Genomic DNA, 23,640 nt, shown 5'->3' with positions numbered 1-23,640 from the left:
AAGCTCCCGTGTACCTTGGGTTACCCAGCCTAACAAAACACAAAATACAACCCCTAAGTCAGACTACCTTGAAGCGTATAATGATAGAAGCCAAACCCCCACCCTAGATGTTGAGAGGCTCCTGGAGGAGCAGTCTAGACACCGAATTTATATATGGTAAATAATAAACTACATATAGCCTAAAAAATGTAAAATCAGGAATATACATTTGAAGAAGAAAATAAAAAGCCTGTCTGCCCCAATCATTTCCGGAAACCTGCAGGTGGGAAACAACAATAATAAGGGCACAACAAGAACATTGATAGCAAATAGACAATCGGGTGGCAACCAAAGCAGCAAAAAATACTGTATACGAATAAACCTTATCTTGTACTAGTGTGTCAGAGACGTAATGACCATAGAAGCATTCTGACAGCCCAGAACAGGTCCTCCAAGCAGAAAATCCCATGAAGAGGGGTCAGTCTCGAATGGAAGGATTGGGGAAATTCGATCTGTTTAGAGCACAGCGAAACACAGCAGAAGGAAAGTTCTGGTCAAGATTTTCCACCTGTTTAGACCAGTTACTCTTGAGCCGAGTCTCTATTAACCATACAGCAATATTTACTATTAATCCATTTCCCCTTTTTCACGCTTTTACAATACAGTCTAAGTTATTTTATTTTATTAGAATGGTTAGCTATCCAGATAGAAATTGAGACAATAAAACTGGCAGTTCTGCTGTATGAAGTAAATTTTTATGTGCGTAAAAGACAAATTATCTTTTGCAAATGTTAGAACTATCCAAAATAACAGGTATTATATCTAATGTGAAGGTGAGGGGGTGAGGGGTAAGGAAATAGCAATCACAGCATGGTAACATTTGACGTCCAATAAAACTATCTGTATTTCTGGATTTTAAAATGTCTATGTTTAATCACCGCAGAGCAGCAGTGAAGCATGTAGACTAGCAAAGTGCACTGATAAATCAAATGGGAATTTTCTTCTGATATTTAAATACATAATGTTGTAAGTATATAACAAATGGCAACAACATTTCTAGTAATAAACAGCAACTAATGTAGTTTCCTTTGGTTGCATAGTTTGCCCTAGTCCACGAAACAACAGCTATATAGAGCTTGAGTTATTAAGGAAAGGCAAAAAAATTAGGAGTAAATGTTCTCCAGGACAAACCATGTTACAATGCAACGGATGCAAATTAGTTTTTTATTTTGAACATAGAGAAAATAATGGCTGTTTTTTCATGTAGCACACAAATATTTGATAGCTTTATTTTTACATTGAAATTTAAAGTTAATCTAGGACATGCCCTATCCCTACATTTTAAATTTACCTTCCATCCAATGCAACATGGTTTTGCCCAGATGCAAAGTTACTCCTTTTTTATACTTTGTTCTCCTTAATGACTCAGGCCCATAGAAGCAATACAGCATTTAGCAAACATAATTTGTTCAAGGTTGACTGCTGTGGTCCTTCTTTGAACTCATGCATACGCCCCATGCCTAAAACTGGTCTCAGACCCTTATCAATAACTGAGACTGTAGAATCGATGTAAGGGAGTATAAAATAGCAATTTATCATTTTCATATGTATGATCAGACTATTCGAAGGCACAGTTTCTATAACCATCTGAAAACAGCAGCGGCAGACGCCATCTATATTTTTTATATTACTGGAATATAATCTCACCCCTCTCATTACTTTGTTACATGCACCAGTCAGGAGATGTCAACTAGGATAGAAAGAGACAGATTTTCTTGTTAAAAATGACATATAGTAAAAATATGAACATATGGAAAAATCGTCAAGCATGATCGATAAGTAGATTTTTTACAAGTAATGTTAAATCCTAGCATGAAAATTCATTGTCACTGGTACACTTTAAAGAAATCAAAACAAGCAAGTTGAGCGTAATGCTTCCAATAACTCCAATGAACAAACAGGAAACTGTGAATTCAATTAGTTGTGCTCTAGACAATACAAAATTGAATTGTTGTAAAAATAAAAAGGCTAATCTTATTGCTGTTGTGATGCATATTGATAAAATTATACAAATCTATATTAATACCATCAACCGTATTGAATTTATTACAAAATAACAACTAAAAGATGTACACTTTAAACCAACACAGCTGCAAAGGATTTTTCAGAATTGCCTAAGATATGGCACTTCTTTCCTTTAGTACTCAAAAATAGAACATAGTTTTCTAGCAATTTCTCTTTCCTTATTCAGGATTTCAGAATATATGACTCAGCGTACCATGGTATAAATACTGGACCAGAACCCCTGGGACTATATAAAAGGTATGAAGAGTGACCTGCTGAATAAGCTGACTGAGACACGGGCAGCGCTAAATAAGTTGTTATATGATAAAGTTAAATTAGATTTCCGTAGGTGCCGTCACCGCTTCTTTATGTGGGGTAATAGGCCGGGTACCATGCTAGCGAGGGCCTTGCGTAAACAACGAGCTAAGGCTTATATCGCCCTGATCAAGGATGGTAGAGAACGAGATTGTAAGTTAACCTCGGAAATAGCTGATGCTTTTCACACTTATTATACCAAACTGTATAACCTTGAGACTCAGGTTAATGGCTCTGATGACAATCATTCAGCTCAGATCTCGGCATATTTGAAGGAGGTGGGTTTTCCCACTCTCTCAAACTTGGACAGAGATATGCTAGAACAGCCCTTTACTGAGGGGGAGTTGAGGGAGGCAATTAAATCTACACCTTCGGTTAAGAGTCCGGGCCCTGATGGCTTCACCATCGCTTACTATAAGACATTCAAAGACAAGTTGATACCCCTGATGGTGTCGGCCTTCAACGCAATCTCCAGGGAGATTCCTTTCTCCCCTCAGAGCTTGGAAGCTCACATAACGGTGATTCCTAAGGAGGGGAAGGACCCCTCTCAATGCGCGAGCTATAGGCCAATTTCTCTGCTTAACGTGGATATTAAGTTATATGCAAAACTGATTGCAAATAGACTAAAAGTGTTACTCCCTAAGATAGTTCATTCGGATCAGGTGGGTTTTGTCCCGGGTCGGGAGGCACGGGACAACACCACCAAGGTGATAGATCTGATTCATCTGGCTTCCCGTTCAGCAACAGCGTCAATGCTTTTGTCCACTGATGCAGAGAAGGCTTTTGATCGCGTGAGTTGGCCTTTTATGAGAGGGGTCCTTGAACACCTGGGCCTGGGCCCGATGGGTCTGCACAGAATTCTGGCACTCTACCGACGTCCTACGGCTCGGATCAAGATTAATGGAGACTTGTCAGAGTCAGTGGTAATGAGTAACGGCACTAGGCAGGGGTGCCCTCTCTCACCACTTATTTTTGTGTTGTGCATGGAGGCTTTGGCGAGAGCTATCAGGGCCAACCCAAATATCTCAGGTCTGCAGGTTGGTGAGAAGGAACACAAACTTGCGTTATTTGCAGATGATCTTTTAGCCATTATTACCAATCCAATTGTCTCTTTACCTAATCTGGTCAAAGGATTTCAAAAGTTTGGCGTCCTATCTAATTTTAAAATTAACTATAGTAAATCCGTAGCTTTGAATATCAAGACCCCGGCCTCAGTGGTGGAGGGGCTAAAACTGGCCTTCCCTTTCATCTGGCACCCCTCCCAATTAAAATATCTAGGGGTGATACTTGCTAGTGACCTCTCATGCCTTTATGACCTCAATTTTAAGCCACTTCTGGGCAGGCTCAGGGCGGATATGAGGGAGTGGCAGAGTAAGAACTTTACTTGGATGGGTCGGGTCAACATAATCAAAATGAATGTCCTTCCCCGTCTCCTATATCTCATTCAGACTTTACCGATCCACGTCCCAGACTCATGGTTCCAGGGTATTCAGCGAATGGTGCGTGACTTTGTATGGTGTGGGAGACGTCCCAGATTTAAGCATGAGATATTATTTAGACGCAGACATCTAGGAGGCCTACAACTTCCGCACTTCTCCTCTTACTACAACGCAGCGATACTGGTCAGAATAATGGAGATGTCTAGTAGGGCTGAGCTGAAACAGTGGGTTGAAATTGAGTCATTCTCTCTGGATTCCCCTGCTGCCACACTGCTCTGGCTCTCCAGTGTTCCTAAGATTGCCCATCCCACCATAGGCCCCACATTAGTGAAATGGTCTAAGCTTAGAATCCTCACATGTATTTCCTCCCCAATCTCCCCACTAACCCCCTTATTCAATAATCCAAAGTTCCCCCCTGGAACTTTTCCGACAGCTTTCAAACAATGGGCTCAAGCGGGGATACATCGTGTCGGCCAGTTGGTGGGTGCTGAGGGCGTCCTACCATTTGCAGAGATTCAATCCAAATGGAATCTGCCTAATATAGAGATCTGGAGATACCTGCAGATTAAACATCTCCTATCGTTGGGGCTTCCAAGACAACACACTTCTAGGAACTTAACGGTTTTTGAATCCCTGTGCTGCAGGTTAACTTGTCCTCCGCATTCCCTCTCAATTATATATAAGCTTTTGGTGGAGCATCTATTTGTGTCCCCTCCGAAATTCATGATAGAATGGGAGAGAGATCTAGGAGTAGAGTTACAAGATACTGACTGGTCCAAAATCTGCCAAGCAGCTCATGCATGCTCTCCTAGTGTTTCAATTCTGGAGACCCACTATAAGGTACTTACCAGGTGGTACAGATGCCCGACCTACTTGGCGAGAGTTTTCCACGGGGTGCCCAACACATGTTGGAGATGTAACCAGGGACCTGGTTCTCTTTTGCATATTTGGTGGGATTGCCCGACGCTGCAAACATTCTGGTCTCAGGTGGTGAACATCACGCGTAAGCTGCTAGGTCAAAATATACCCAACACTCCAGTGTTCTGGCTATTAAATAAAGTTGACATGCCTATATCACGCTTTAAAAAATCTCTCTTAAAATATTTAATCTCAGCGGCTAAGGCAGTAATCCCAGTGAAATGGAGAGCAACTACGCCTCCGAGTATTCGGGATTGGTCGAATAGATTGGAACTCTACAGGATCATGGATGAGATGCACCTTTCATCCACAGACTCTTTCAAAACATATTATGCCATTTGGTGCCCATGGTTAGATATCTTAGATTCTCCAGAGTCCCCGATCTTATATTTGACAAACTGATTGGTGCGGGTCCTATTTGACATCCAAACACTTGCCTGGTAGGGCGGGACAAACAGGTATATGTTGGGTCGGGCTGATTTGCATTCTGCTGGGTTAAAGGAACCTTAAACTTAGGTCTTTAATGAGGATTTTTGCTGCCCCCCCCCCCAATGATTACCCTTTCCCCCTTTTTCCCTTTGTCTTTGTATGCGTGCTTCATGTCTGGAGGTGCTCAACAGCTATATATGTATGGTTTGGCGCATCCCTTTTCAGGGTCTTCAAGCATGTTGTGGCCTGGCACCATGATGTCAGTCTTTCATTGTCAATAGCCTACCATGCCATTGTGTTTGATTTGCATTTATAACCTGTCTATGTTTTCTAAACCCAATAAAAACTTATTTCATAAAAAAAAAGGTATGAAGGTGCGGGTCAAGTTCTTCAAAATGAAGGCTAATATCAATATAAGCTAGGGTGATTCTTTCTTGCTATAAGCAAGTAATGCTAGAGATTACTTTAATTGATCATGTTACTGCTGACTGATTATGCAATGATGACATTATTCAGCATTAATGTAGATAATATTTATAGGAGCTTAACCAACGATAATTCACAATTGTGCTACGATTTCAGAATTTATTGTGGTTTTCTTTCCTATAATACTGGTTCATATAAAGGCAACCTCACCTATTTTTTCTATTTTTTTTTTGTGTGCATGTGAAAGTAAATCTGGTAATCTGTTATGTTGGTACGCAGCTGACAATTGTAAGTAGTCCTTGGTAGTCTCTTCTCGCTCTTGATTATAAAATAAATGGACTGTATCTGCAGTAGGAGGGGAGTGTAGTAGCGTTGAGCTATTGCACATAGGAACACAATGGCTGGTATCTTAAAAAAAAACTGGAATGAAGGTGTTTCAATTGGCAGGCAATGTAACTGTTGCCTATAGCTGGCAATACCGCAGATATTTAAATAACTATAAGATATTAGGATATTACAGTCCAAGCATTGCCATACTGATAGAAGTAGAAACATAACTTCAAAGTTCTTCCTACAATTACTTTTGACCCACCTCAATAATTACATCTCTATTTTTCTCCTAAAATACTGCTTCTTGGAGCCTCACTTATGTGTTAAATAAAGGACGACCCGGAGTCTACTCTGCCAAGCAGGTGTTCACTGGAGCCCCTGATGGTGGGGACAGGCTGGGCTGCAGACTGACAGAGGGTCGTGAAGTGTGTACCGGCTGGGGAGAACCCAGGCAAGCGGAGTGTGGTCCACGCAGAGGTTCAAGGGCCGGCAGCAGGTAGCAAGTCCAGTTAACAGGCTGGGGTCAAGGGTCACAGGCAAACAGGAGAAACGGTAAACAGGCCAAAGGTCAGGGTCACGGGATACACAAGCGAAGTCCAAATCCAAAGCCAAGGGTCATACACGAGAGGTCAGTAGGATACAATACACCGGAACAGAAACAGGAACAAGCAGGTCAGCAGACTGTGAGACAGAAGCAGACCTCATTGCCTTAAATACTAGCCCCAACCAATCAGAGCCTAGCTCTGCAAGAATAGAGCCCATACGATTAATTAGCCCACAGGCTATCTAGATGCGCACGTGCCCAGCAGTTCCCCTTGCTGGGACGCGGCACTCTCACAATCAGCGTCCCGACCGTTGCCTAGGCAACAGCCGGGCCGAGCCCCCGGAAGTGACGTCCCAGTCGTCATAGCGACGGCCGGGATGGAGGTAAGGGAGTCGCGGTTCGTAACAGTACCCCCCTCTTGAGGAGGGGTCAAGGCACCCCGACATCCCGGTTTTCTAGGGAATCTTTTGAAGAACTCCTTAAGTTTTTTGGGGGTATGGCGTTGTCTCCACGGAACCCAAGACTGCTCTTCTAATCCGCGGTTCTTCCATTGCACCAAGAAGTGCACCTGCCCTTGCACTTTTTTTTACAATCCAGGATTTTCTGAACAATGTACCTTTGTGGCTTGCTTGAAGACTGGGCTTGAGCTGGATAAAGTACTGGCTTCAATAGAGAACAGTGAAATGTGTTAGGAATTCTTAACGAGCCCGGAATTTTTAACCTAAATGCGACAGGGTTCACCTGCTTGATGATGGGAAACGGCCCGATGAACTTAGGACCCAACTTCTTGCAAGGCTGTCTGAGCCCGATATTTTTTGTAGACAGCCACACTTTCTGGCCAACCTTAAGGGAGCAGGTGGTACGGTGACGATCCGAAATTTTTTTTGCAGAAAATGAAGCTTGTCTCAAAGATGACTGTACCTTCGTCCAGATAAGTCTGAGGTCCCTGGCAGTGGAGCGGATCTCCTGGATACCAGCAGACTTGAGTGAGTATAAGGAGTTGGATCTGGGGTGAAAGCCATAATTGCAGAAAAACAGAGAGGTTTTGGTGGATGAGTGGCATGAATTATTACAAGCAAATTCCGCCCAGGGTAACAAGGAGGACCAGTTATCATGGAATTCCGATATGTAGCATCTTAAAAATTGCTCTAAGGACTGGTTAACCCTTTCAGTTTGCCCATTTGACTGAGGGTGGTATGCGGATGACAAACTAATTTTAATTCCGAGCAGGGTACAGAAGGATTTCCAGAATTGTGCAATGAATTGTGATCCACGATCAGAAACGATATCAGAAGGAAGTCCATGGAGACGGAAAATATGTTGTATGAAGAGAATGGCTAGATCTCGAGCAGTAGGAAGCCGGGTTAGTGGAATGAAATGTGCCATTTTGCTGAAGCGGTCTACCACGACCCAAATGGTATTGTGTCCCGCAGAAGGTGGTAAATCAACGATAAAATCCATGGACAAATGTGTCCAAGGTTTTGCAGGAGTGGCCAACGGAACCAACTGACCTACCGGGCGAGTCCTGGGAACTTTGTTCCTGGCACAAACTTCACAAGACAGGACGTGACTCTTGACGTCAGCAGACAAAGATGGCCACCATACAGTACGGGAAAGGATTTCTAATGTCTTAAAGACTCCCGGATGTCCAGCAGTCTGACTATTGTGTGCTTCAGCAAGAACTGCACTCCTCAGATGAACTGGGACAAACAAGCATCCTACTGGAGTATTATCAGGAGCTAATCTCTGAAACCTTTGTAAAGTACAGCTTAGGTCTTGGGTTAACCCAGCATGGATCATAGACAAGGGAATAATAGGTTCTGGACTAGTAACCGGAGCATGGTGTGCCAGAAAGCTTCTGGACAGGGCGTCTGCCCGGACATTCTTAGAACCTGGACGATATGTAATTACAAAGTTAAAACGGGTGAAGAACAGCGACCAACTAGCCTGCCGAGGGTTCAGTTATTTGGCCGACTGTATATACTGCAGATTTTTATGATCCGTTATAACGGTGATCTGGTGTGTAGCGCCTTCCAACCAATGTCGCCATTCCTCAAAGGCCCATTTGATTGCCAACAGCTCTCGGTTTCCCACATCATAGTTGGCCTCTGCTGAAGAGAACTGGCGAAAGAAATAGGCACATGGATGTAAGCGGCGAGTCTGGGAATCTTTTTGAGACAAGATGGCACCCGCACCAACGTCAGAGGCATCAACCTCAAGAATAAACGGTACCTTAGGATCCGGGTGTCTGAGGACCTGAGCAGACACGAAGGCTTTCTTCAGAGTTTTAAAAGCAGTTATTGCCCGAGATGTCCAGTTAGCTGGGTCGCTTCCCTTGCGAGTCAAGGTGACAATAGGAGCCACAATATCCGCAAAGTCGCCAATAAATCTCCTGCAATAGTTGGCGAATCCCAGGAATCTCTGGACCGCCTTGAGGTTATTCGGTTGTACCCAGTCTAAGATTGCTTGGACCTTGGTTGGGTCCATGGAGAATCCTTCCGAGGAGATTATATAACCAAGAAAGGATACCTTCTGAACCTCAAACTCACATTTTTCGAGTTTAGCATAGAGATGATGTTTTCGCAACTTTTGTAAAACTTGTCTGACATGACCCTGGTGTACTAACGAGTCCGAATATATGAGGATGTCGTCCAAGTAAACCACAACGAAATGTCCCAGAAACTCAAGTAGCACTTCATTAATTAGATCCTGAAATACTGCAGGGGCGTTACTAAGACCAAACGGCATGACAAAATATTCACAGTGGCCAGAGAGCGTATTGAATGCCGTCTTCCACTCATCACCTGCTCTTATACGCATGAGGTTATATGCACCCCGAAGATCAATTTTGGTGAATACTGTTGCACCTCTTAGTTGATCGAACAATACAGAGATTAGAGGAAGTGGATAGGTGTTTTTGACTGTGATGAGGTTCAATCCTCTGTAGTCAATACAGGGTCTTAGTCCTCCGTCTTTTTGAGACACAAAAAAACAACCAGCTCCTACTGGAGATTTGGATGGCCTGATGAAGCCCTTTTCCAAATTCTCCTCAATATAATCCTGCATGGACTTGGTCTCGGGAGCCGAGAGAGAATACAGGCATCCCTTGGGTAACTTGGAACCAGGTATAAGCTCGATGGCGCAGTCGAAGTCACGGTGAGGTGGTAGAGTATCCGCAGCTCTCTTGGAAAACACGTCCCAGAAGTCGTGGTATTGTGAGGGAAGTTGCTCCGGAATAGACTGGATCACTTGCAGCGGCAGTGACAAGCAGGACTGTTCACAGTAAGAACTCCACTGGACAATTTCTCCTTTTAGCCAGTCCATTACAGGGTTATGCCGGGAAAGCCATGGGTGGCCCAGGATCAAGGGAACCGATGAGCAATCAATAAGGAGGAAGGTTATTGACTCTGAATGGAGAGCTCCGATATTCAACTGTAGTGGCGGGGTCTCCCAGGAAATCTTGCCACCAGGTAACGGACTTCCTTCTAAGCCACAAACAGTAATAGCAGACTTGAGTCTTACCATCGGAATTTCAGCAGCGCGGCGAACCCGATGTCAAGGAAGTTGCCCGCAGCTCCACTATCAATGAAGGCTGCCAGGTCCATGGAACGTAAGCTGTGCAGTTATCAATACAGCATTTTTCGGGGAGACAATCTGCAGACCTAGGTGAACTTTCCCCTCGTTCCCTAGGCATGCTCTTTTCCCGGCTTATTTGGGCAGGAAAGGGAGAAATGGCCTCTTGTGCCACAATAAAGACATAGGCCTTGTGAACGTCTCCTAATTGCATCGGTTCCTCACCATCCGTGGAAACAGGAACGAAGGCGGATGGAGGTGATGATGTCTCCTTTTCGGTTTTCCGCTCTTTAAACCTCCTGTCGATTTTAATGGAGAGGTGCATCAGATCCTCCAGAGAGGTAAGAGATGGGTATTGCACCAAAGAGTCTTTGATCTGTTCCGATAGGCCGAGACGGAACTGACTATGTAAGGCGGGGTCATTCCATTCACTATCAGGTGACCATCTACGGAATTAAGCGCAGTATTCTTCTGCCGACCGCCGGCCTTGTTTCAAGGCCCATAGATGAGCTTCCGCGGAGGCCACTCGATCCGGGTCATCATATAGTAGACCCAATGCCTCAAAGAAAGCGTCTACGGACTGCATGGCAGGGCTGGTCTGTGGCAAAGAAAAGGCCCAGGACTGGGGGTCACCTTGTAGGAGGGAAATGATAATCCCGACTCTTTGTTGCTCTGACCCGGAGGAGCGGTGTCTCAACCGGAAATAGAGCTTGCAGCTCTCCCTGAAATTCCGAAACTGGGATCTATTTCCAGAGAAGCGATATGGCAAATTCATCTTAGGTTCACAGGTGGAACTCGGAGTGGGTTGTGAAGTTTTTGCGGCTTCTTCTTGAACAGACAAACGCTCAGCCAATCCCTGGATCATCTGATACCCTTGTATCAGATGATCCAGGGATTGGCTGAGCATTTGTCTGGCCCGCTAGGGCTTGTGCGGAGACGGTGTGGATCCACTTGCATCCATTCCAACCTTGTCTCCGTGTGTGGGCCGGTTATAATGTTAGGAACCCCTCCAGCCGGCACAACACAATCAGGTGTTCACTGGAGCCCCTGATGGTGGGGACAGGCTGGGCTGCAGACTGACAGAGGGTCGTGAAGTGTGTACCGGCTGGGGAGAACCCAGGCAAGCGGAGTGTGGTCCACGCAGAGGTCAAGGGCCGGCAGCAGGTAGCAAGTCCAGTTAACAGGCTGGGGTCAAGGGTCACAGGCAAACAGGAGAAACGGTAAACAGGCCAAAGGTCAGGGTCACGGGATACACAAGAGAAGTCCAAATCCAAAGCCAAGGGTCATACACGAGAGGTCAGTAGGATACAATACACAGGAACAGAAACAGGAACAAGCAGGTCAGCAGACTGTGAGACAGAAGCTATAACCGGCAATGAGGTAGCAGACCTCATTGCCTTAAATATTAGCCCCAACCAATCAGAGCCTAGCTCTGCAAGAATACAGCCCATACGATTAATTAGCCCACAGGCTATCTAGATGCGCACGCGCCCAGCAGTTCCCCTTGCTGGGACGCGGTGCTCTCACAATCAGCATCCCGACCGTTGCCTAGGCAACGGCCGGGCCGAGCCCCCGGAAGTGATGTCCCGGTCATCATAGCGACGGCGGGGACGGTGGTAAGGGAGTCGCGGCGGTGCCGTAACAGTACCCCCCTCTTGAGGAGGGGTCAAGGCACCCCGACATCCCGGTTTTCTAGGGAATCTTTTGAAGAACTCCTTAAGTTTTTTGGGGGTATGGAGTTGTCTCCGCGGAACCCAAGACTGCTCTTCTAATCCACGGTTCCTCCATTGCACCAAGAAGTGCACCTGCCCTTGCACTTTTTTTAACAATTACATTGTATTTCAAGCATCTCTACACTATCCATAAGTGTAGGTATACACACATGTACATGGAATACATTTTGAGTTTTTTGAACAATACTAACAACACTATCAAGACATATGACAAAAACTCTGGCACCAATTTGAAAAATCCCCTATCCCCGGCTTGTTTTAATCCTCTGTAGAGGATGTTGGCATTACCCCCCTCCATTCCACCACCATGTATTTCAATGATATTCAATAAGGTCCTTAAAGTGCAAGTAAACTTCCTGTCTGCTTAGAAGTGGTAGAGTAAAGTTTACAATACGACTTGGCTGAATACTTGGATTGGGATGTCATATGCTAATTTCATATTTTGGATATACTTTGTCACAAACAAACTCCCAGCTTCTTGACTGGGGTGTTTGCTGTATGAGGCTACACATGATTCCAGCCCGTAGTCTCTCTCTACCTATCACACAGGCTATAGCCCTACTGAATCGCCCCCACACAGCACTCTCACACCCCCACTCATTTCAGGTTTGCCACCGCCTGTTGAATACAGGCAACAGGACCCCAATATACTGTGCCACACTGGCACACAAGGCTTCTGGCTACCCACAGGTAAGTAAGGCCCACCCCAGCAATCAAAGAGATAACTCTTCACACCTCTAGACTGTTACACAAATGTAAATACAAGCACACACTAGGCTTGTTAGTCAAATGTATTAACAAATAACACACTGGCATTCACTGGGTTAACTTGGTCAAGCTATATTCTTCTTAACAGGCTAATGGATTAGTTAGAGTATCAAGGACAACACTTACTAAATTTATAGATTTAATATACAAAGGTACAGGGCATACAGATATAGAAATATATATATATATATATTAAAAAATGAATAAACAATTGACATAACATACACAAGCAAAACAGTTTAAAATAAAAGGGGTTACATTTAGAGTATAATTTACATGAGTTGTATAATCTGTGCCATGGGAAATTGGCTAGGAAGATGGACAGTTTATCAATGTGGATTGATTTTCCCAAAAGACTGACAATTTGTTGTAACTGGTCTCAGCTTTTTAGACACCTTTATACCTTTCCCCAATTCCTGGGGTTTGTGGTCTGTGACACTTTTTTTTCAATCACCATTTGCATGTTACCTGATTTACTATCAAATTCTACTACTATAACCTAACTTTTCTGTGGAGTGTCACACATATCCAAATTTATTATTAATAGATGCCCTATGAATTTACCCATCTATTGATACCAAACAAGCCTAGGTACACAGTTTGAGCTTATACTCATTTCCTCAACTGCTCTGTGTGTCAGAATTCTTAATTTGACATATGAGCTGCCTTTCATCATGCTATTGAGGAGCATGTGCTTGATCATTACTTTTATTAATTTTAAGTGGCATATTTTAAAACTGAATTATTGTTGTCTATATAAAATATAGCCAAGTTACAAAATTCTCTATCAGTGGGGGTGTAACTTGGAAGCAGTGCAGAGTGGAAGTAGGCATTCCGCTGTGCCAGAATAAAGGTGTTGCCACTTACAGGAGTTTTTTTGGGAAGGAGGCGTTCTCTCAGGCAGCACCCACAAAGAGACCCAGTCAGTGAGAGGTACAGAGAGTGTAGCTAAGAAGAGACCATGTGCTGACTTGTCTATATTTTATATAAACAAGAATAATTCAGTTTTAAAATATGCCACTTAAAATTAATAAAAGTAATAAAATGTAAAATTAAAATTCTCATCCGGGGGGCTACTGGACAGGTCACCCCCCCCCCCCCCCCACTTGGACTCATCTATATGGGTGTGTAGAATAACAGGGAGTTTGGGCCACTCATCTACCTCCTCTAAGCCGTTAGATGGCTGACTCGGAGATGGTGGGCTAGCAACTGACCCCCCTTTCTCTATAGAAAATTCAGGTAAATGTGCAGAACTCGCATGGAGATGTGAGTGGTGAACATTCAAACTACAGGTCACAGCAGCAATGTAAGGAATACTGTCACTCGTAATTTCCCGTTGGTCATGTCTATGTGTCTCCCCCACATTCTCAACACCCCTGGGTACGGCTGGATCAGGCACAGAAAGGACAGTTTCCCTCTGCACTCCCTCCTATTTACACTGTACCCTCACTTCTGAACACATTACCTGGTTAAGAACGTTGCTGTTATCTAACCCAACAGAAATAATCGCATTGTCATCCATCCCCTTTCTAGCAAGCATCTTACATACACCTGTATCAATGCCAATATTTGCAGTAACAGTGTCATTTGTCCCTACCTCATGACAAGATGTCAGTGTAAAAACAGTTTTAGATTCTAATGCAATGCTATTTTTGGCATGATCATTATATGGATCAGGTACAATACGAAATTCCCTTTCCCGGTTACCACCTGGTACCTGGGAAAAACCGTGTTTACTCTCAGCAGATTCTAACTGTGACTGGATCACTATTAAATAACTTTTGGTATAAATTTATTTAAAGCATATAGCGCAGGCCGCTTATTTATATAATTGCCAATGCACTTATTTTTGATATTGTGTATACTGTGAGATAGAAAATCGTTATTTCTGAGACCAGGGTAGAAAATTTGGTTTTTCTGTTTTAACCTTTCAAAAGCAAATACCTTATTTCTGATGTATACCTGATACAATAAGTTTTTGTTTTGAAACTTTTGCATATCTTAGTGCAAGGAAATGCATTCATGTCTAAGGTATATGTCTGATTTCTGATAAGCATTTGTAAGTCTGTTGTGTAGTGTAGAGAATGTCCTCATTAAGGCTAATTAAGTCTATTCAATGTGAGTGACCAACACTTGAATGCACAACAGGGGGGCCGTTACCTAACTGCAGGTCCTGTTAGACAGACATGAACTCTAAACAATGGAGACAGAACATCTGAAGGGGGGTTGTGTAAGTTAAATTGTGTTAGATGCAAAACTAGATTACATCCTGAGATCTAATGGAAATCAAGTTGATATGGAAGCTCAATTATTAGATGCAAAATTAGATTACATCCTGAGATCTGAGGGAATATTCTAGATGGGTTGGAGCCAGCTAGGTCCAAGGGGCTGGCTTACCTCTGCTAGGAGTTATGTCAGAACTGTATAAAAGGTGAGCTGTGTGAGCATGTAATATATCATTCTGATGTTCCATCTGACCTGACCACTGATACCTTAAATCAGTGGAACTGTCCTTGTCAGGACACTTGAGCAATAAACATCACTCTGATTCAAGACCCTGCTTGACAACATCTTCAGTATTGCTGTAATCCTGTGACCTGCTGATTAGACCCTAAAATCTAATTCGTTCTCCGGCTGATTCTGAGGTTTGGACCCAAGCTTTTCCAGTACCACCACTCTGCCTGCTACCCATGCAGCGCTGGTCAGTGTGATAGGCCAGGGAGGATCCATCCACAGCAACCCGGATCCATAGTAAGAGGTCCAGAGTTGCCAGCCCAAGTGTACCAGCACAGGAGTACACTTGCAGTGAGTTACCCAGAAGGAACGTGGTTCTGAGCGCCATAAAAGAGCTCAATGGTGGCAGCATTGTAAGCCCCTCCTACTGCAGCAAGAGGGCGCATTTGGGATAACAAAAGGGAACGGTGGCAAAGTAAACCCAGCCGGTTCCCAGCAACAACAGACAGGGTGGCATAGGCGGTCCATCCTGTCACACTAACATTAACATGGGTGGCATGAAAATCATTACATACTTCAGGTACAATAGAATATACTCTTTCCTTGTCACATCCTGGTTTACACATTTCAGGTGCAACTGAATAGACCTTTTTCTTGTCACCTCCTGGTACCTAGGAAAAACCGTTGGTACTCCCAGCTGATTCTACATCATAATCAGTGGAAACATACAGAGAGAGAATTCTACCTAAATCAGTACCAAGTAACACAATAGCAGGAATATTGTTCGATACCCCTACTTAAGCCCTTTCCAGCACCCCAATCAAGGTAAACTGCGGGCATAGGCACAGTAAGGTGAATTCCACCCACCCCTTGCACAGAAATACATTTTCCTGGCATGAAGTCCTCTAATCCCAACAGTTCTGAACGCACCAGTGTAACATCAGCCCCAATGTCTCTTAACACCACAATGACCTGGTCACCCACGGTGACTAGCTGTAGGTTATCCTTCTTGCTCCCTTGGGGTCCAGCAACACACAGGACAACTGGAGAAGTTTGCAAGGAAGGTGCCCACCAGGAGGGTGAAGTGTTCTTTTCTGGACAGGCAGTACTGATATGCCCCATCTGGTTGCACACAAAACATTGACAGGTGTCTCCCAAAACAGGTTTTGCCCCAACCTTCCCAAAAGATGAAGAAACAGTGAGTGACGGTGTTGAGGGAGGGTGGCGTTGATCTTCCTGGCCGTCCCACTTTCAAGACAGACTGCCCTGGCGCGAAAGTCCCTCCTTTACCTGCAGGTGCCCGGCTGACAGTATACTTGTCAGCCAGTCTAGCTGCTTCCGCAGATGATTCAGGGTCCTGATCCACTTCCCATTCCTTCACATCAGCTGGGCACAAATTGAGAAACTGCTCCAGGATCAAAGGTGGTTATCTTTAACCCCCCAATCCACTGTTTGAAGAAAGCAGACAGTTGGGCCACAAATCCTGAATAAGTGTCAGAGGCACTGCGTTTTAAATCCCAGAACTTTTGTCTGTGCTCCTCCGGTGCGATATTACAACGGTGCAACAGGGCACTTTTGATGGTCTCATAATCTCCGTTCATCTCAGGGGGAAGATCTGCAAAGGCCTTTAATGCTTTCACTCGCAAACCAGGAGTTAAATACTGTGCCCACTGATCTTTGGGCAGTCCACACTGTCAGCAAATCTTTTCAAATCCTCGCAAAAAAGCCTGCAATTCCCCCGTCTTTTTCCAATACAGGGAAACTCTCTGGATGGGGTCTACTGATACCAGTCTCTATGACTTCTGGCTAGTATTGGAGCTTGGCAAGCTCCAGCTGATATCTCCTCTCTGCCTCTTGCTCAGCAGCTTCCCTTTCTGCCCGACGCTCTGAATTTACCCATCTATTGATACCAAACAAGCCTAGGTACACGGTGTCAGTTTGAGCTTATACTCATTTCCTCAACGCGTGCGTGTGCGTGTCAGAATTCTTAAATTGACATATGAACTGCCTTTCATCATGCTATTGAGGAATAGGTGATTAATCATTATTTTTATTGCTCTTAAGTGGCATATTTTAAAACAGAATTATTCTTGTCTATATAAAATATAGCCAAGTCAGCACATGGCCTTTTTGAGCCAGATACCATGCTGAGTGATTTGTAAAAGTCTATTCAGGTGTCAAAACTCCATCCCAGGCCAGGATATATCTCACCACAGGGACCTTTGAAGCTGCAACAGGTGACACTGCTATCTTCTAACACTGGGATGTGCAGAGCCACCGAATACTCACACAGACTCTCTGGCTTCACATTTTACACTTTAGTAGCTCAACTTATCAATGGATTCATTTGATATACCATATTTACACTGCAGTTATGATTTATAATTATGTAATGTGTTAACCCTTATAAATAACTGAATAACTGTAAGTTCTCTATGTTCACGACATACTTCCATCACAGTTCTACAGTCATACTGTATGAAATACACATGCTGCACTATGGTAATTGGGAACACATCAGATTTATCACCTGAAGCATGTGCATTTTATGTTTTAAATGGCCAACTAGAAACCATATATGAAAACAAAATCAATTTTAATAAAGTAAATCAAGCAGTTTGGTGCTTCAATACAAATGAAAGATTAAGAGATTCATAATTACATAGTGAATCAATCATAGAACTAATACCATAAAATACACTTAAAGAGAAACACAGTTTTATAAAGAAGTATTCTTAGAAATGTGTACAATGCAATTGCAATGCATAGGCTTAGAAAAACTGAGTATGACTTGTTTATGTCTTTTATGAAATTATGTTTTCATTCAGCAGACAGCACCCTGTTGATTAGAACGAAGGATCTTTTTTGTAACACTAAATTAACAATAACCTTTGCTGGATTAAGTTGGAAATCAATTATTTAAGAGTGCATGAGTTCACAACGCAACAGGCTGTTCAAAAGGATTACCCTACCAGAATCACTGAGATAGGACACTTCTTTTTAAGCGAAATGCTAATTTTGGTGGTGAACATATATAAAAAAGGTCTGAGCCTTCACCACATATCATTTCCAAATAGACACTTACATCTGCCAGAGGCCTGTCCAAAAGAATGGTAAGAATGATTATCTTAGGCTATCCACTTATAATATCTTTATCTATTCTATCCCAAGGCTTCCTGTTTTCATTTTCAAAGTCTATCCGAAAATCAGAGAATAATGATGCTTTACTAGATACAATTGCACTAAGAAAAGCATTAAGGAATGGTGATATGACTGAGAAATCTGCAGCTAACCCGCAGGACCATTACTCCATGGGAGGAGACACAAATTTTAATGAAGAAGAGGAAAGCATGAAGGTAAAATAGATTATAATTCATTCATTACTGTTTGACCTATAAAAAGAGCAAAATCACACATATATATATATATATATATATATATATATATATATAGTGCACACACATATACATATATCTACATACTCCTGTATTATACATGTATAATCACAAATGTGGAACTAGCATGTTCATGTTAACCATAAGCATATTTTGTCAGTGATGTATACATAGGAATGGTCAATGAGCAAAACTCAACTGAATTTTTTTTCATTGCAAAACATCTCTCTCTATAGACTGCAGGGTATCAAAACAACTACTTCAGCCGTGATGTTCTTCCTTTAAGTGTTGCCTTAAAACAGATACCGTTTTCACCACTTAAAAGCGCAGCCAGAAATTTGGAAATTGGAGATGAGAATGTTGACTTAACACATGAAAGAAGAGATATTGGGGAAGAGGAAAATGCTGCAAAGTTCCCCATAGGGAGAAGAGATTTTGATAGTAAGTATTAATTTTACATTTTGGAGATTGTGTCCTCATGCAACATAATCTGTGACTATGAAAATAATCACAAAACAAGCTGCAAGTACTATATGTCAAAAATCAATATTAACATTTATATAGTGTCTACATATTATGAAGCACTTTACAGAGAATATTTAATCATCATCAGTCCCTGCCACAGAGGAACTTACAATCTATATTCCCTAACAAAAAGACACACAGATTAGTGTTAAAATTCATCTGACAATGACAAAGACAATGATCCTATCAATAGGTCTTTGGACAGTGGGAGGAAACTCACAAAACACAAGAAGAACATACAAACACCACACAAATAGGGCCATGGTCAGACTCAAACTCATGACCGCAGCGTTGGGAGGCACCATGCTGCCCACTATATCAACATCATCAACATTTATTTATATAGCGCCAGCAAATTCCGTATCGCTTTACAATTGGGAACAAACATTAATAAGACAATACTGGGTAATACATACAGACAGAGAGGTAAGAGAACCCTGCTCGCAACCTTACAATCTACTATATATTTATTTTCCCTCCAGGCACACTAGAAGCACACGTGTTTAAAATAAAATGATTAAAACAGGATTTCAAAAGCTGAGTATATACAAATTATATAATTTTATACAAAAAAAAAAAAAATTCTACTTGCATATCTATTATATACAAATGGAAGATTGTATGTATGTAATTGCATAGACACAAATGCAGTTCGTGTTTTTACATTCAATACATTGCATAAGTCTATAAAAACCATGCTTGTTTTATGCATTGAAACTTTAACGTTACATTACATTTAATGTTTTTCTTTTATATAAAAAAATAAATTGGATCACTTAATTATTCATTTTAAATTAGCACCTGGTAGATCCTGTCATCAGACCCCCATAATCATAAAACTACATAACTTATACCAGAGGTGCCCAAACCCAGACCTGTTCATGTTTTCAGGATTTATTTAACCATGCACAGATGAGTTAATGTATTTTCCTGGGGTCAGTAATTATCCAACCTGTGTTTAAAGACAGAAAACATGACCCGTTTGTAGCGCTTAAGGACTGAGTTTGGACACCCCTGCCTTATACCATTCCAGAAAACACCCTCTGAAAATCAGAGAGATAGCTTGTACAACTTTTCTTGTGGAATAAAAGGGATATCAAGGGCAACAAAGTTATATATTAATAAAACCATTCCAATATATGGAAATTTAAATTTACTTTGGTTGAGGAAGTATAGCAAAACCCACACATTTATAAAACACAAATAAGCTGAGAGAAAAAGAAGTTCTGACTAGAATAACCTATATATGTTATTGCCCATACTTTTGAAAAAAAATTAAATAATTTATAGCCAGAACATAAAAATGTATTCATGAAAGAGCCATCTTGCATATTAAACACGCATATGTCAAGACTATAGCTATGAATAATCGGTTGCTTACCATATTGCCTTATTTTGTCATCTTCAGTTAGGTTTCCGTTTCATGCAACTGGTAATAAATTTAGTCCCTTCACTCGAATGTGTATTATGTGACCACATACACAACAGGGGTGACATAAAATGACCTCATGCTGCAACTTTGTCAGGCTGAAACATGGCCGTCCTCTGCATGGGTAGCAGGCGTGTTTGGGGATCAGTCACACACAGCACATTTTTGCTCCTTGAGCAATGTTTAAATGTTTGCAACCCATACGTCAACTCTAAGGGCTCATTTCCACTGGTGTTTGTTTTCTTTATTTACAGGTCTCTAACCCACGTAAACTGGTCAGGCACTAGAAACCATTGTGTCTAGGATTAACATACCCATTGGTGATTACTTGTGTTTCATAGCACTAGCTTTTATTTTTTTTCTCAGAATGCCATTTGTGCCATCTATTGTGAGCTCTGAAACGCATATGAAAACAAACACCTTTCAAGTAAACGATTTTCATAAAAACACTAACAAATCACCAGTGAAATGAGACTTAAGGGACATAGAATAGAGACATACTCTCTACTCAGTCCAAAGGGCCAGGAGCAATCTAAACTCAGTTAATTTAACCCATGCCACCTCCCTGCCCCATAGGCAGGGAGGTGTCATTATCTCTTAAATGTTTGAGGCAAGTGTAAATAGTTGTAAACGTAGACAGAATAATATGCATTGTAAGACTTTGCTGTTTCAGTCATGTTACAAAACATGCCAAAGTTGAATTACCAATATAACTACAATTGCAGCAACTATTTCTGCATATTAATGTAGCTTGACAGAGCTGTATGGGACATACACATCACTGAATAGGGTTGAACTGCAAATTGAGCATGCAATATGGCTATTGTAAGATTGCTGTTTTGAAATTGAATTGGTGAATTGATCTAGTTTGTATAAAAATTTGTTTATGGACTTGGATTCTTAAATCTTGGTTTCTGCTCAAGGCTATGAATACTTTGCATGGATATTCGAATGCTGTCTCCATCAACACCAGAATGTTGTACAATTATGGGTGGAGCTTCTGTGTTTCCAATATGCGTGTGCAATGATTAAGTGGTAATCATACGGTCACGTGTATGTTCAGTCAATCTAACATGGAGCAGATATTGGTTTGAATTTTTCAGATATTTAATATCAAAAAGATATTTCAGCTCAATTGTCACCTCTAAAATGAAGTTCTTCTAGCCACCAAGTATTTAGTCCCATAACATGTTTGCACTTTATAATAAAATATATATTGTTTTGTCTTATCACTATAGTTAATAAATAAGTAAATTAATCTGTAGAGAATGAAGAAACAGAATAATGACCCATTGTTATTTCTAGTGCTCAGGTGCATGCTTGGAAGAGTTTATCGACCATGCTGGCAGATATGATGTACCACTTAAGAATTTTCTCATCACCTGAATAATGACTGATGGATGTATATCTTCAACCTATCCTGGAACAGACAGATATTAAGAGTACATTTTGCATACATTTATTAAATAAAAAATAATGATCTCTGCAATGTAAACATGTTATGAATTTATTAACAAAATGAATAGTATAACAAAAGATTAAAAACAAATTACAAAAATACTAAATGGCTCAAAGTGCAAAAATGTAGCATGCTACATAACTATTTACAGCAAAAAATAAAAGTTTATACACGGAAAAAGCTAGTTAATTTGGCTTGTCCAACAATCAGTTTGTTCTTGGGTGCAGATTTTCCATTATTCCTTGTTGTTGCTGTGTTTTCCTTTGTTTTTGTACTTGATGACCCAACCACAGCTCTTTTTTGTGGGGGTTCAATATCAATGTTTTTATTTTCACTTCTGTCTTGCTTTCTTTTAGTACTCTTTCTTACAGAGTCTTTACTGGGCTTTTCTTTCACACCTTTGTTGTCAATGTTTCCTGAACTTATTTGCAATGCTGGCTTTTCTTTGCACACATAATCTGTAAAGAGGCAAAATAAAAAATTTATAAGGAGACATAAACAAGCTCCTCAATCTTAGCGGTTAGCGTTATGGGAGAGATGCACCTTGTGGTGCATGGATTAGAGAATACGGGGAGAAGGACCGAGTCTGAAACCCATAGCTCTTTGCATAGGCCAAACACTTCTAGACCCCTATCATGGGGATAGTAGGTCATTTTCTCCATTGCTGAAATGTGCAAAATATAGTGGTTCAATCGCCAGGGCAAAAAATAGGGGTGGGGGGCACGATGGGCAGCCTTGTCTGGTGTCACTGCGGATGTATACCTTGGTAGATGGGTCTTATTACTTATAAATTTTGCACACAGGGCAGCATGGGGGAAAAATGTAAGGGGGCAAGTATACAATTTAGAAAGTCACCAGATATAACAAGAGATCCAAGCGTCTGGGTCATAAAGCTCCAGTAGATTCTATTGCTATATAGAGAAAATAGCTGGAGATCTCCTGGAGTTTATGATATGTATAAGGTTTATGGTTCGCCCTGTTTTGTCCTTGGTCGGGTGCCCTTGGATGAAGCCCCCTTTGCCATGGTGGATCTGAGGGGGGATTAACTTAGTTTAGTCCATTAGCTAGGATTTTGGCTTACATTTTAAGGTCATTAAGGAATTCAATGAGCCTATAGAACACGCAGTTATGTGGGCACTTGCCATCCTCATGGATCACAACAATATAGCTGCTAGCATTTCAAAAAGGAGAGCGGGTATGGAGACCACCGGTCAGACAATATGCAGCAGAGCACCCATCTGGACCTGGCCACTTTCTAATTTATGGTCATTTATGGTAGCAATGTCTTCTAAAGTAATTTCAAACACTTGACACGCTGAATGTCAAGTCAATTTAAATAAACAGGAGTCATCAAGAAGTTTGTCCATTAGGTGTTCTATGGCTTCTAAAGAAAAGGGAGATTGGCTAGAAAGAATATAAAAGGTTGGAATTTATTTAGAATATCTGTAGGGTCATTTATTGATTGCTTTTTGCAGCCATTATATTATTCTGGGTTCTCACAGATCTCCGTATAGAGGACAATATTTTATCCACGTTTTTCGTAAAAAATTTGTTTTAGTCATTTAAAGGTGTCAGACTGAACTTTATTAAGGTCTGTGAGAGTGCGTGGGTATGGATCAAGCTTTGGATTCAAGAGATTGGAGTTGAATGTGGTAGGTGTTCAAATATGGTTAGATTTCTTCTGGTTAGAGGCCATGCTAATCAGGTGCCCCCTCAGTACTGCTTTATGTGCTATCCACAGAACGATTTGGGGAGTGTTAAGAAGATCATGTAGATTAAAATTACTCCGTAGTGAGTTCTAGAAGTTCAGCAACAATCTCATTATTATCTAGAAGTGCAACATTAATATACTACATTATA

At 41.7% G+C, this 23,640-nt stretch overlaps 3 protein-coding genes across 4 annotated transcripts in view; 2 read left to right on the top strand and 1 right to left on the bottom strand.

Moving 5' to 3' along the window:
• The window catches only part of SYCP3 (synaptonemal complex protein 3), a 746,653-nt gene that overhangs the window by 290,200 nt on the left and 432,813 nt on the right, over positions 1-23,640 (top strand). The window lies entirely within an intron of this gene.
• Positions 18,022-21,816, top strand: PMCH (pro-melanin concentrating hormone). Its single transcript, XM_075209278.1, has 3 exons — positions 18,022-18,328; positions 18,604-18,808; positions 21,627-21,816. Exons 1-3 carry the CDS (start codon positions 18,083-18,085, stop codon positions 21,674-21,676), a joined length of 501 nt encoding a protein of 166 aa, XP_075065379.1. The 5' UTR covers positions 18,022-18,082; the 3' UTR covers positions 21,677-21,816.
• PARPBP (PARP1 binding protein) overlaps positions 21,806-23,640 on the bottom strand; it is a 25,132-nt gene continuing 23,297 nt past the window's right edge. For both annotated transcript variants that reach the window (XM_075209276.1, XM_075209277.1), the window contains exon 11: positions 21,806-22,238. In XM_075209276.1, coding sequence (XP_075065377.1) covers positions 21,946-22,238 — 293 coding nt within the window. In that variant the 3' untranslated portion in view covers positions 21,806-21,945. The remainder of the gene's footprint in view (positions 22,239-23,640) is intronic.

This window comes from Mixophyes fleayi, chromosome 4 (assembly GCF_038048845.1).
Source record: "Mixophyes fleayi isolate aMixFle1 chromosome 4, aMixFle1.hap1, whole genome shotgun sequence".
Lineage (NCBI taxonomy): Eukaryota > Metazoa > Chordata > Amphibia > Anura > Limnodynastidae > Mixophyes > Mixophyes fleayi.
Note: the sequence above shows the minus strand (reverse complement) of the source record. Positions and strands in the feature narration are given on the sequence as shown.

Excerpts from the sequence above, each read along its gene's own strand:
- PMCH (XM_075209278.1), top strand. The coding sequence starts at position 18,083 with ATGGTAAGAATGATTATCTTAGGCTATCCACTTATAATATCTTTATCT. Across the intron at positions 18,329-18,603 it reads AAGAAGAGGAAAGCATGAAG|ACTGCAGGGTATCAAAACAA; the intron begins GTAAAATAGATT and ends CTCTCTCTATAG. Across the intron at positions 18,809-21,626 it reads AGGGAGAAGAGATTTTGATA|TGCTCAGGTGCATGCTTGGA; the intron begins GTAAGTATTAAT and ends TGTTATTTCTAG.